Source organism: Heloderma suspectum, chromosome 1, assembly GCF_057233095.1.
Source record: "Heloderma suspectum isolate Gila_16-S chromosome 1, 16-S_ref, whole genome shotgun sequence".
NCBI classification, from domain to species: domain Eukaryota; kingdom Metazoa; phylum Chordata; class Lepidosauria; order Squamata; family Helodermatidae; genus Heloderma; species Heloderma suspectum.
In genome coordinates this window covers 80,383,078-80,398,087 of record NC_139458.1, presented here as the reverse complement: position 1 = coordinate 80,398,087, position 15,010 = coordinate 80,383,078, and the positions used below count along the sequence as shown (strand labels likewise).

General features: G+C 41.8%; 1 protein-coding gene across 2 annotated transcripts in view; it reads left to right on the top strand.

The window, feature by feature from the left end:
• The window catches only part of FUT8 (fucosyltransferase 8), a 111,959-nt gene that overhangs the window by 77,765 nt on the left and 19,184 nt on the right, over positions 1–15,010 (top strand). For both annotated transcript variants that reach the window (XM_084849093.1, XM_084849085.1), the window contains 2 exons: positions 2,641–2,817; positions 10,915–11,065. In XM_084849093.1, coding sequence (XP_084705219.1) covers positions 2,641–2,817; positions 10,915–11,065 — 328 coding nt within the window. The remainder of the gene's footprint in view (positions 1–2,640; positions 2,818–10,914; positions 11,066–15,010) is intronic.

Sequence of the window (15,010 nt, the reverse complement as noted above, 5' to 3'; positions counted from 1 at the left end):
TCTACCCTGATAGGGGCACCCACACTGCTCCCCTGATTACCCACAGTATCTCCCAGGCACATATTGAAACCCACTACACTAGTCCCAGCCAAGAATATCCCTACTTAAAAAGAGGCAAACAACTGTCAAGGGCTCCTTGGAGGGCTCTCAGTCTAATCCAGTAGCCAAGTCCAGACACAGACAAAGGGATTCTTTTCAAAGCTTTATTCTTCTTTTACAACTTAACAGCTCTACAGGTAGCAACTAGATCTGAGCAGCAGCATCCCTATGCCCTAAGTTAGAACAGTTGGTCCCCGTTTGAAGGGCAATTACTGGCAGACCCCTGAATATAAGGACTAGGGAGAATCCCTCCCCTTTTCCCTTGGATCCTCTGGGCGCAACCGTTCTTTGAGCGCGAACCCTTTGGCGCCGCTCTCTGCGTCTGTGCCGCGCATCCCCCCCAGTCTGCTATCTGTGCTGAGTCACTCCCTGGACTGCTTTCTAAACTAGGAATGTGGGTGGGAGGAAGCTCCGTCAGCTGTTGGGCTTGGGAAAAAAGGGGCGTGCTCCTCTCCCGAAGGAGCGACTGCTCTTCCTCAGCATCAGAACTACTCTGGGATTCTATGGGCTCAGTGTCCACCCTGACAACAACCAACAAACAAAGAATACCAGATACTAAGGCCTTCTGGCCAGATGTCAACAGTATAGAAGTGGGCTCCCTGGCTAGCTGAATTGATCTGGCCACTGGTGGAATTAGTGTAGCAATAGTGAAGAACAGCCCAGATGGCATTCACAGGTCTCAAATCTTCTTAGCTGATGTGGCTGCCAAATTACCAAAGTCTTGCTCTGTGGAGGGGGAAGCTGCATCAGTTTTCCTGGCCTCTCTGCAGGCCTAGATTGACAGGTCTTCCCTTTGGCTTTTGCCCTTTGGCTCTTTGCCTCCAACAAGCTCTTTTTCCCTCTCTTGTTTGCCCCAATTGGTGGTAATATAATTTTGTGTTACCACATTTTTCCAGTGTTTGTAATAAAAAGGGATATTATTTTCATTAGGTTGTAATAATGTTCAGATTTGAAAATGTTTGGGAAAAAAGATCTAAAATAAAAGAGTTAAAAAAGCTTTCTAAACTAGTAACCATTGACATTTCTTGCAGTAATGAGTTACACTAGTGAATTACGCATTTTTATATGATTAAATATTTTATTTGTTCTGTCCTGAATCTACTGCCAATCAATTTTATTTGGAAATACCAAGTTCTTTTTCTCACCATCTGTAATTTTATAAACTGCCATCACAAACCACATTAATATTTTTTCTCAACTAAAAAGTCCTAGACACTGTAATCTTTCCACAATTGTTTTAATTGTCCTTTTTTCTCTGTATGTGTCCACTTCTAATATCTTCATTTGGTTTTTGAGATGAGGCATCCAGAATTCTTCTGTAGTATTCCAGATACCAAATTTTGCAGTAGATTGGGCTGTAATTCAGCCATCGTGCTGATATAGTAAAGGTAGTAAGATAATTAATAGGAAAATCATCTCACAATAGATGACAAAAATGCATCCTCCAAATTCTGTAACTGTCAAATCAGCCCACCTAATTACAGTTATCACCCTTTATCACGTTCACACCCATATATTTTGTACTTTCCTTCTGTGGCTTGCGATTTATTTAATACTTTTATACTGGTTAATATATTAAAATCCCTAAGCGGTTCACATTAAAATATAGTGAAACAGCAAAAAAAATTCCCTCAACCATTCCAGTACAGAATTGTCCTTAAAGAACTGTAGAAAAAGGATAAGCCTGCCTTAAACAGAATAAGGTAACATTTCAGATTGATAAACATGCACTTAGGGCACAATCCTATCAGGATAGGCAGCAGCCTATCCAATGCAGGGCAGGAACAGTGCGGAGGGGATCATCCCCTCCGCACTTCAGCCGCCCCGCATTTGCAGCTAGACAGCCAATTTTGTCTGTCTAGCCATGGGAAGGCGGAGCGGGGGGGCGGGGCAGACACCGGCTGACGCATAGGAAGCATCAGAATGGCACTTTCTCCCTCCCCGGCATGACCCCAGGAACACCCTGTGTTCGCCGCTCCGCGTTCCTCTTCCGAGCGCGAAGAGCGGGGACATTCCGTGCTGCCTACGAGACAGCACAGGCAGGGGTGGAGGGCGGTTCTCAGGGAACTGACCTATCCTATGGCTGTCTAGCCGCTGACTAGCGGCCATAGGATTGCACCCTTAAGATATATGCATTGTCTCTTCTTCATAGAAGTTTACATTTTACAACCTGGCAACTAAATTTAAAGCTGCTGGGCATGCGTATAAAGGAAGGTCAGGCTGACCCTGTTCAGCAATAGCAGCTTAAAGGTATTTGCAAAATAATAATGCTATGATTCTACAATGACATGAGTAGAATATATTGGCATTTGGCCTCCAAAAAATGTCTAGCAATTATATTTGGTTTTCAAGGGCAGAATAGTAGTCTTTTTCCCCACATGGGGCAATATACCAGTCCATGCCCTGTGGTTTCAGAGGTATTATTTTCAGAATAAAGTTATCTAATAATGCTCATTTGTTTTACAGTTCCTTCCGATAAAAGCAAAAAATAAAAAACTGTATAAGGGTAATCTTTTTTCTTTCTTTTTTTTTACTTTCCAGTATTCATGTACGAAGGACAGACAAAGTAGGAACAGAAGCAGCATTTCATCCCATTGAAGAATACATGGTACATGTCGAAGAACGTTTTCAACTTCTCTCCCGCAGAATGCATATTGACAAAAAACGAGTTTATTTGGCTACGGACGATCCTTCGTTATTGCAAGAAGCAAAATCCAAGTAAGACCATCCTTTTCACAGTAGGCACAAAAGTGATTGTACGTGAAGTGTACGTAGGTAAATAACATGTCTTATTTAATGTGTATTTAAATCTGCTCATTTCTCACTGTAAGTGGGTGAGTTCTTCAGTGGTCAAACCTGGGTGTAAGAATGAAATCTCATAGAATCATAGAATAGTAAGTTTGGAAGGGGCTTATAAGACCATCGAGTCCAACGCCCTGCTCAGTGCAGGTATCCAGGTAAAAGCATCCTTACAAATGCCTGTCCAGCTTCATCTTGAATGCCTCCAGTGTGGGAAAGCCCACTACCTCCCCAGGTAATTGGTTCCATTGTCGTATTGCTCTAACAGTCAGGAGGTTTTTCCTGATGTTCAGCTGGAATCTGGCTTCCTGTAACTTGAGCCCATTATTCCGTGTCCTGCATTCTGGGATGATCGAGAAAAGATCCTGGCCTTCCTCACTGTGACAACCTTTCAAGTACTTGAAGAGCACTATCATATCTCCCCCCAGTCTTCTCTTCTCAAGGCTAAACATGCCCAGTTCTTTCAGTCTCTCTTCATAGGGCTTTGTTTCCAGTCCCCTGATCATCTTCGTTGCCCTCTTCTGAACCCTCTCCAGGTTGTCTGCATCCTTCTTAAAGTGTGGTGCCCAGAATTGGACACTGTACTCCAGATGAGGCCTAACCAGTGCTGAGTAGAGGGGAACTAGTACTTCACATGATTTGGAAGCTATACTTCTATTAATGAATAGAAATACCAAATAGCATTTGCCCTCTTTGCAGCCACATCACATTGTTGGCTCATATGCAGCTTGTGTGCTACAACAATTCCAAGATCCTTCTCACTTGTAGTATTGTGGAGCCAAGTATCCCCCATCTTGTCACTGTGCATTTGGTTTCTTTTTCCTAGGTGCAGAACTTGGCATTATCCCTATTAAATTTCATTCTGTTGTTTTCTGCTCAGTGCTCCAGACTATCAAGATCACTTTGAATTTTGTTTCTGTCTTCCAAGGTATTAGCTATCCCACCCAATTTTGTGTCATCTGCATTCCCAGCATGTCCTCCTCCAAGTCATTAATAAAAATGTTGAAGAGCACTGGGCCCAGGACTGAGCCCTGCGGTACCCCGCTTGTTACCTCTCCCCAGTTTGAGAAGATCCTATTGATAAGCACTCTTTGAGTCCAATTCTGTAGCCAACTATGGATCCACCTGATAGTTGTTTCATCTAGCCCACTTTATTCACTAAATCATCTCTGTTGGTTAGGATCAAGTCAACGATAGCTGATCCTCTAGTTCCTTCCTCTACTTTCTGTAGGAGGAAGCTATCCACAACACAAGTCAGGAATTTTTTGGAAGGGCCATGTTTTGCAGAATTTGTCTCCAAACAAATATCAGGGAAATTGAAGTCCCCCGTTCCTACTCCATCATACTTCCTTGAAACCCTGGAAATTTGCTTTTCAAAAGTTTCATTCTTGTTCTCTTTGATTGGGTAGCCAGTAGTAGACTCCGACCACCATGTTCCTCTTATTCTTTGCTCCATTTATTTTAACCCAGATGCTCTCGATGGGGCTACCAAGCTCCTTCTCCTGTATTTCTGTACAGAGATATGTATTTTTAATATATAGTGCAACTCCACCTCCCTTTCTGTTCCTTCTGTTCTTTTTGAACAAGTTATATCCTTCAATTACTGTATTCCAATCATGGGAGTCATCCCACCAAGACTCAGTTACACCTGTCAAGTCATAATTTACCTCCTGCGTTAAGAGTTCAAATTCATTCTGTTTGTTTCCCATAGTTGTTTATTCGTTCATTCGCTTCCAACTCTTCGTGACTTCGTAGACCAGCCCACGCCAGAGCTTCCTGTCGGCTGTCGCCACCCCCAGCTCCCCCAAGGTCGAGTCCGTCACCTCCAGAATATCATCCATTTATCTTGCCCTTGGTCGGCCCCTCTTTCTTTTGCCTTCCACTTTCCCTAGCATCAGCATCTTCTCCAGGATATCCTGTCTTCTCATTATGTGGCCAAAGTACTTCAGTTTTGCCTTTAATATCATTCCCTCAAGTGAGCGGTCTGGCTTTATTTCCTGGAGTATGGACTGGTTTGATCTTTTTGCAGTCCAAGGCACTCTCAGAATTTGTTTCCCATACTCTGGGCATTAGTATATAGACACTGAAGACTATGTGCTTTATAGTCTAGCTTTCTTCCTACATGTTTCTGAAGACTATTATTGGGCTCTGTTAGTGCTCTTCCCTCCATTGCGATGCCTGAGCCTTCGTCCATTGTTACCCCCAACTTTACGTCTCCCTTCCCTGTAGGATTCAGTTTAAAGCCCTCCTGATGAAGTTCTTCATGCTGTGGCCAAACACATTCTTCCCAGCCTTTGTGAGGTATAACCCATCCCTTGCCAACAGTCCACCTTCCAGGAAGTATAGCCCATGGTCCCAGAATCCAAATCTCTCGTGTCGGCACCACCTTCATAGCCAGTCATTCATCCAGAATATTTTTCTTTCTTTTCTATCCCTCTTCTAACTACTGGAAGGATGGATGAGGAGACTATCCGGGCCCCAAAGTTCTTGAGTTTCCTTCCCAAAGCTTCAGAGTCTGACATGATTTCTTTGTAGCTCTGCTTGGCGATATCATTTGTTCCCACATGGATGAGAAGAAAGGGATACCTGTCAGTGGGCTTTATGAGTGTAGGCAACCCTTCAGTCACATCTCTAATCCGTCCTCCTGGGAGACAGCATACCTGGCGAGCCATGGGTCTTTGCAACATACTTGGGTTTCGATCCCACGCAGCAAGGAGTCTCCCACTACTCCTCCTCTTCTCTTCTTGTTGTAGGCCTTGGTTTCGTTGCCTCTGCTTGACTGACCTTCAGCCTCTTGCTCGCTGTCATGCAGGTACCCCTGTAATTCTTCCTCTGCAGGCTATCCTTCAGTCTCATTCTCAAGTACCTGGAAATGGTTCCATAGTTCCAATACTTCTACTGGTGTAGAGTGGTTTCTAGTTCTTCTGCGCCTGTCACCCTTTTCCAAGGAGGATCCTCTACTTCATTTTTCCTCACTTCATCATTTTTCTCTTCTGCCTCAGCTTGCTGTTGCTCTTCTAGCCTCTGTTCTTCACTTTGCTGCTGTAGTTCCACCATTCTGTCCAAGAACTCTTCGCGTTCTCTTATTCCCTGGAGGGGCAACACTTGCTGCTCCAGTCCTCTTACTTTTTCTTCCAACAGCATGATCAACTTGCACGTGTAGGCCATGTTGATCTCAGGCAAGAAAACAAACATTGCACACACCTTGCAGGTAACCACTACTGGAGAGTCTTTTCCTTCCATAGTCTCTATTCCCTTTTTGTTTCTAGCTTTCTGATTGTACTGGAGTAGGCTGTGCTTTGTCCCCTATTCACTCGGGGTTAAAAACAAGAATCCCACTGGTATGGAAGTGTGTGTTACAAGAAAAAGATTTATTTTTTTTTAAGGTTAGGGGCCTCCCCCTTGACCTCCCCTGCTGATCTCCCCTTGCCAACTCCTGTTTGTTCTCCCTGTTTGCTCGCTCTGATCACCCGCTCTCTGGGAGCTTGCTTGCTTGTATAGCCCCTAGACCAGCTGGAGCAGCTTCCTCTGCTCTGCTCTGCTGAGCTAGGAGCTGGGAAACAGACTGAAACTTCCCACCCACACAGCTGCTGGGCGGGAATTATATATCTCATTATATAATTTCATGGTCTCAGCCATGAATGACCTCTGACCACACTAAATTATTTGATGTTGAAGTTTAAAATAATGAATTTGTAGAGGACATGTTTTTTACCAGTGTTTTAGTTTATTTTATGTTGTTTATACCTTGCCTTTCTTCCATGATGGAACTGAATGCAGCTTATATAGGGTTCCCAGGTGGTCTTACAACATCTAGGCACTCATTGATCCAGATCTACTTGACCTCCAGCATTGTTCCAGAGGACAATGTAATGTGCACCCACATGCTTGTGCATGTCCAGTGTGATTTTTTACTTCTCTCCCCAGCTTTGAATTAGAGGCCCCATGCTATTTTGCAGCCTGCCTTTTAAAGTCCCTTCACTTTCAAAACCAGATTGCGCTGTGGTATGGGGGCTGCTGTTTGAAAAATGCAAAGCCCCACAGGGAGCATAGTTCAGGTTCCATGGTTCTTGGGATCTCAGCCCCAATGAGTTTTTAACCCCCCCCCCCAACAACATACCACATTGCCATATAACAAGTTGCTTTTAAATTTCCATTCAATTTCAAAAGTGTTTGGCTACATGGCATGTGGAGGTTGTGTTCACTTGAACATGTGGAACTACTTGGGTCTCAGCCCTGGTTTTCATGTTTGTGGAGATAAGCATTGTAAATACAACAAGAATAAGTCTTTCTAATATTGGAAAATAATTTTTGAAAATACCGATAGAGGTTGAAGAGAGCAATCCTTTGGCCACTAGACAGTGTCTAGAGGGCTGTAGGATTTTTCAGTTTCTTGTGCTCCGAGCTCAGTTCCCAGAAACCACACTCCCCACCCCCTTCACCACCCCGTTGCATGCAGCACAGTTTTTGATGGTCTCTGCACTCAGAAATGGAGTGTGGAAATGGTGAAAAGGGGGTGTTCCTGGGGGCAGATTGGGAAGGAGACCGTGGAAGCCTCTTTACAAGTCTTCCTATATGTGGGACAGCCTCCCTGCTCCCACTCCAACGTGCCCCAGCTAAACAGCCGAAATTGTGCATCTAGCCAAAAATGCAGGGTGGCCGGACATGGAGGAGAGGATTACCTCCATGCTCCGGCTGCTCTGCATTGGATAGGTATCAGCCTCCAAGTTTGGAGGCTGATGGCTATCTCCATAGGATTGTGCCCTAATGGACCTTTGTTAACATCACCAGATCATTAAAAAAAAATATTTGCGGCCTGAGAAAAACAGTGCGGGGTGTCCTGAATATATACTTGAAATATCCAGAGTACTCGGGGTTCCCAGATTCACTTCTAAGGCCATTGTCCGACTAGAAACAGCTTGTCACTCAGTGGGAATGCTTGTTCAAAAAGCTGCCACTTTCTTCTGGTTAAAGATAGTGTTCCAACTGGCCTCTCCCTTGGTCTTATTAGCATATGAAGCTATGGGAAGGGGCTCATGGGCAGACAAGATAACCACATCTATCTCTGAGTTGGGCTTTTCGCAATCATATTTGCTTGCGAGGGGCTATGATAGAGCTAGGGATGAGATTTCAAAGAGGTTACAGGATGTTGATATTCAAACAACAATGGCTGTTGCTGCTGAAAGTCACTCTAACAAGATCTGTAAAAGCATCATGACCTCTCCGGGGAAGGCTCCCCCGTATTTGATTTCCATCACCTCACATGAACTGAGATGGCTCATGACTAGGTGTAGACTGAACTCACTCCAATTGATGGAGGTGAAGGCACGTTATAGGACCCATCATGGCATGAGTGCAGGTTGCCCAGCTGGTTGCCCCAAGGTAGAGGACATGGTATACTTTCTAGCAGAATGCCCATTGTATATTGATTTGAGAAAGCAATACCTTGAGCCCCTATTAACTGTGCTTGAGGATACTTCTGGTGCAAGCATAACTCGATTATTATTAGCTGGAACAGATCATTATACATCATATAGGACTGCTAAGTTTGTCAGTCGAGCCCTGGAGAGGCGAAAGTCATTGACTGTTATAAAAAAACTAAATCCGTAAACATGGTAATAACATTCTGGCAGATATTGTTTTAGGATTTTAAAATGTTTTTAACTTGCTCTTGTTAGTTATTTTATTAATAATTTGTACTTCGGTCTCCCTTTTGGGTTGATGTGAGAATTCTATTTGTTTTGTGTGCGGATGGCCTGATTGGCTAAAAAGCAATAAACTGTATGTATGTATATACTTGAAATGATACTACTACATATTGTCAGTGTTATCCTAGAGGCTGTATTTCTGTCTCTGTGGTCAAGAGACTCCTACTGTCAAAAGAAGTCTCTGGCTGTCACTTTTTTTTCAAATGGGATTTGATTATTGCTGCCCTGTGACTCTCTCAAAAGACAATGAAGAATATGATGCTGCTTCTTAAAAACCCAGTGACTATGAGTGGTTATGGTTCAAAATCAGAAACAAGATTATTTCTGAAAATGAAAGTAGGAAAGATTATGTTTTGTCATCAAATAAATTAGCATGTATGATGGAGAGAGAGATAAAATTCCTATGAACAGAGGCTCAAGGTGGTAAGAAGTATAATCAGATTGTAAATAAGGATGAACAATTTATCTGTAGTAGTTCTCACACTGGAGTTTTAGCAGGGACATTCTTTCTGATTAAGGGCACAATCCTATTGATTGTGCCCTTGATGCTCGTAAGCCTCTGAAGTCGGAGGCTTAAGAGTATTCAGTGCAGAGCGGGAGGCGTGGCAGAGGTGATTCTCACTTCTGCCAGACTTCCTGCTGTGCATTTCAGCTAGGCTTTTTTGTCCGTCTAGCTGGAGTGTCTTGGAGCAGGAGGGAACGAGGCTTGAGAAGCCTCAGGAAGCCATGTAAACTGGCCTCTCCAGTCCTGTCACCTCCCTGCCCACTGGAATGCTCCCTTTGCCTGTTGCTCTTGCAGTCTTGAACAGGCAACTGGTGCGAGGGGCCGGGGAGTGCGGATGCCTGGGTCTGAGGTTGGAGTGCTGTCCCCAACCTCGGATCCAGGAATTCAAAGTATCCTATGCCACCCCCCACGCTGTCTAGGCGCCATAAAATTGCTCTCTAAGTAAGCAAAGTGTTGGGTACATTTTCTCATTCTCAGTACCTTCTAAATCAGGTTTGCTAACTGGTTTAAAGAATCTGATGGGTTTCAGTATAATACCACGAACTAGGAATCTGACCAGGATTATAACATCCATGTTTGAGCAAACATGAATGAATGGCTCCAGAGAAGAAATCAAGTTAAAAAAAAAATCTTACAGTCATGGCTGTCATGTAGTTCTGTCCTTTTCTATTAGATTTTTAAAGTGTAATGAAACATAGTTTGTGTTTTAGGGAAGATGGCTGAAAAGTAGACTCTATACTAGTTGTCAGATCTCACAGTGTCAACCCCATTTAAAACTACCAATCATTGTACATTATCACTGTGATCTCAACCTCTGTGGGAGAACTGCAAGGACAGCCCCATTCAATTAATTGTGGAAGACAGTTTATTTCAAGCATGATTGTCATGTGCAGAGATTTCCCCAGATTTCATGTTAGTTCCTGTCTGCAAGTACTCAATGTGTACACCGGAGTTGCTAAATCAGGCCAAACTACATTTGTGAGAGGTCAGTATGCTCCTTGTTTCAAATTCTCATATTTCTCTGCTGAATATATATGGCAAAACCCAATGTTGTGTGAGCAGACTTCCACTGACACAGTGGGACTTCCCCCTACTCTCTTCCCTCTACAGCTCCCCTTGCCACCCCAAAATCTGCTCTGGAGGGTCTCCTAGCCCTCCAGAGGAGGTGTTGAGGGTATGCCGAGGGCTGCCAGGGGGAGGGGAAATTGCCCCCTCCCCGTTCCACTGACAAAAACCATTCCATCAGCATGATGGTTATTTGGGTATGATCCCTTTATTCAAGACTGCATTTGAAAAGAGGCCTGATGTATATGCTTTATATTTCCAAAATTGTTCTGGTATAACAGTCAAAGGGTGCTTCTAGATGAAATTTTTGTTACGCAATTGCTCTGCCTCATTCATGGAATTTTATGGAGGGTCTAAACATCATTGTCTTCAATTTGTAACCCTCCTATGTTTTCCCACTGCTTCCTCCATTTTTTTTCTTTCCACAAAAAATCCATGAAACAGAATACAGAATAGCTACACAATATGTTTTGATTGGCAGCACTAGGAGTCCTCCGTCTGAAAGAACCCATACTAATTCTTATATAACGTAGCTGAAAATTTTGAATTTGTTATTCAAATCTTTGCAAATGGATTAGATAATAGGATCATTGTCATTCATTGATTTCTGTTCAGAACAAACAGATTAAAATTCAAAATTTAATTTCTAATCAGAGCTATAGGTTTTGAAAACATAGCAACCTTCCAACAGGAAAAACATTTTAATTTTAAAATGTGATGTTGTGCTGCATTTTCCAGGTATCCAAACTATGAATTTATTAGTGACAATTCCATATCATGGTCAGCGGGTCTCCATAATCGATATACTGAAAACTCTCTGCGAGGTGTTATTCTGGATATACACTTCTTGTCTCAGGCAGACTTCCTTGTCTGTACATTTTCTTCACAGGTAAGCTAGTATGCATTATAGTAAAGTGCTGTACACCAGTAATCCAGTAGCACAAAAAACCCAGAAGGGTTATATTCTATAAGTATAGTATAGCATAGTAGTAATACGCCATTTTAATTATCAGTATATTCATATTTTGAACATTCTTCCTTTATATATGTAGAAATTTGTAAAATCTCTCTCTCTCACTCACTCTCACTCTAATAAACAGTGTGAAGCCACTGTTAAAAAAAAAAAAAGATTACAACAACATATAGTTTTGCATGTGTTAGTTGGAGGAAAGACTGGAGGAAAGTTTATAAGACTGGAGCTTTACAGTTTTGAAAATGAGAACATGAAGAGCCATGGTAGAGATTAATATAATTATGAAAAGTATGGAGAGTGAATAGAGAAATTAATTTTGTCAAAACACTAGAACTCAGGGGGTCATCCAGTGGGATTCATTGGCTATAGGTTTAGAACAAACTCAAGGAAACATTTGTTCATATAGATTTTTATTAACTGTTGGAATGCAAGCCACAAGATATGGTGATGACCACTAATTTAGATGGCCTTAAAAAGGGATTAGAGTTGGACAGATTCATAAAGGATAATCATGATGTCTGTAAATAGATAATCTGTCATCAGAGGTATCAGAGCCTCTGAACACTAGATACTGGGGACAAACACTTAGGAGATAACACATACTGCTTGTGAATTCCCAGTAGCATTATGATGGTCTCTGCTGGAGACCAGTAACTGGACTAGAAGGACCTTGGTATTATCCAGGAAATCAGTTCCTGTGTTCTTATAAGGAATCTACCTTGATGTGCGGGCATCCCAATTCTCAGTTTGCAAGACTTTTAATCTCAGCCAAACTGACAATTTTCCTTTCTGACAGAGACTGGACTGCAAACTGTTCAGTTCCTCAAGCAATAGAACAGTCCATGCCACCCTCTCAGTGTCAGAGGCTTCATTGCCATGACTGCGATGCAAAATAGATTGAAAACATCCTAAACAGTATGACATTCCTCTTCTGTTGCAGTACCTGACACAATATGGATTAGCTACCTGCATTAATAGTTTTTAAACTACCTTTTGCTGCAGAGAATTTGTCTCAATGGTTAAGCATGATGGAAAGATTATAGGATTATAAAAGATTACAAGTATTTTCAGCAATGCTGTTCAGGTTTATGGTGAACTACGGTTTTTAGAATCTAGAAATGCATATGCAATATAAAACCTTACATTACTTTTAAAGTCAGACGTTTTGACAAACCATCGCTTAACCTCATTCAAGACAAACACACAAGAAATCCCTGCTTTTTATTCTAACATTTCACAGTTAGCCTTTTAATTCAGAATCAAGGCAGCTTTCTGTTGTGCATAAACCTTGAGATTCTTGCTTATAGTATTTCTTTCCTCAAATTTGGAATTATATCGTAGAGCTGTGCACTGCTTTGGTCCAAATCCCAAATTCCGAAGGGAATCGGGGTGATTTGGACTGCTTCATTCCAAATTCGGAGCAGTCCGAAGCAGTTCAGAGAGATTGCTTCAGACAATTCTGAAGCCCAGATAGCCTGTCTGAGCAAATCTAACAACTTGCTAGAGAAGGAAGGGGGAGAGGAGGAGTTGGGAGGGGGGAAGTGAGCCTTGGAGAGTGACATCTCTAGGTGCTAATAGGGCTGAACTATTAATCCAGCAGTTTGTTTCCTTGCTTTGTACTGTTTGTTCTTTGCCTCCCTGCCCTTCTCACTCACTATTCCTTCCCTTCCCATTTTTCAACTCTCTATATTCTGATAAAAAAACAAAGAATACAAAAAAACAAACACACCAACGCACTTTCTCTTCTGTAGGCTTTAGTGCTATTTCCCTTCCCCTCACCCTTAGCTTGTAAGTATTTTTTTCTTTCTGTATCTGCTTTTCTTTTGGTTTTGTGTGTGTGTGTGTGCGCTGTGTGAGTGCACCATACACATTATTGCACACAAGCAAACAGTGTGTGGCCAAAGCAGTACACCAATACACAGTCCAGTATATACTGTGGAGCAAAGCACTACACAATACACATAATATGAAGCATCATCACTTGCTGATTTTCAAAGACACTTTGCCTGTTGCATGTTTTCCCTTGTGTACATCAAATAGCCATAAGAAGAATATGATCAGGCTAGGCTACATGTGTTTTTAAAGAATGTTTCCTTCATCTTATACTTCCTGGGGAAAAGGGCTGCCAAAATGATAGGGGACTGGAACAGTTCCTCTATAAAATGATAGGGGTCTGGAACAGTTCCTCAATGTTTGGGCTATTTAATTTAGAAGAAAGGCAAATAAAGGGGAAGGTTTATAAAATTATATGGAGTAGAGAAAGTGCAACAGTGCAATTAATAAATAAGCCTCACTGAGTTCTGTTAGTGTGACTTTACCAGGTAATCTGTATTGCAATTTGCAGCCAAAGAGATGTTTAACTTTTCTTTCCTAAATGAGAGCCGCAGATTCAGGACAGACAAAAGGAAAGTACTTTTGCACTTCAAAAAAAGAGAAGAAATCTTACACCAGAGATTAGGGATAGTGGCCTCCTAATTGTCGCCATAAACACCTTCTGATTAGGATCTCTAATCCCCTGTGTAGCTGACAGTTCTTTTACCTTTTGTTTTAGCTTCTGAGAAAAGGAAATTTTATGCATGGCTAGAACAAAAACTACTGGACCAGACCATCTGAAATTTGGCAGGTTCAGTCACCTCCATAGCGGCTGCCAGATGCCCAAATTTCATGTACTTCTGTGGAAGCACTGAAGAATTATAGCTCTCTGCTTTGAGAGATTTCCTTCAAAAAAGCACATTTTACCTGCGCCTAGCAGAAGAACTACTGGGCCAAATGGTCTGATGTTTGGCAGGTTCAGTCACCTCCATGGAGGCTGTTAGGTTCCCAAATTTCATGTATTTATCATAAAAATGGAAAAAGTTATGGTCATGTATGTTTTCCAATGCAAGTCAATGGGAAAATGTAAAAACCGAATAATTCAGATATCCAGATCTCAATTTGGATCAGAATCTGAAGCAAATCAGATCTGAAGCGAATCAGGGCTGATTCAGAAGATCCGAATCAGCCTCTGAAATTAATTGGGGGGGGGGGTCCATGCAGAGACCTACTATATAGCAGTAGTACTATTTCTGTAAAATACAATATGACACTTAGGGATTGTCTTCAGTGCTTTAATTTTTTATATTATTCATAGTGTCATATTGATGGTGTGTATGGGCCAAACGTTGGGATATAAATTAAGAGTGCAATCCTATGCACGTTTAGTCAGAAAAAAGTTCTGCAATTCCTAGCATTTCTCAGCCAGCATGGCAGGCTGGAGGGATGCTGGGAGTTGTAGGACTCGTTTCTACCTAAACATGCATGGGATTGTGCCCTAAATAAATAATTTTAAAAACAGAAATGAGAGTTTTGTTGAATCTCCAGTTGCCTTGATTGGCAGCTATTCATGTCTGTGAACAATTTTCCACATGTGCAACAATCACACCTGTTTGGAATAAAACAGGGGTGCAAGACTTATGACTCACCAGTTGCCCATTCTCACGTTCTCCATCTGAAATGCTGATTATTAATGCAGAGTCTCATAGTACAAAAGTATCAATAATTAAATATATACTAATATTTCTCTATGAACAGGGAGATTTCAGAAATGAAATAAACAAATGAAGATTACATTGAGTACTTATATTTAATACCTGATACTTAGTGCTGACTCATTTTTCAAGTCTAATGTCAACATAGTATGAGAAGAGATAATCTAATATGGAGAGATACCAGTTGTTGAAAACAGCAATCACTTTAGGGTGGTGAGGAAATATCTACCTTTATTGTAGCTAGGCAAACTGAATTATATTAAAAATTAAACCATTACATATTTGGTTTTGCTGATTACTTCAGTGTATTGTTTCTCTAAGTGAGATTTGCTGA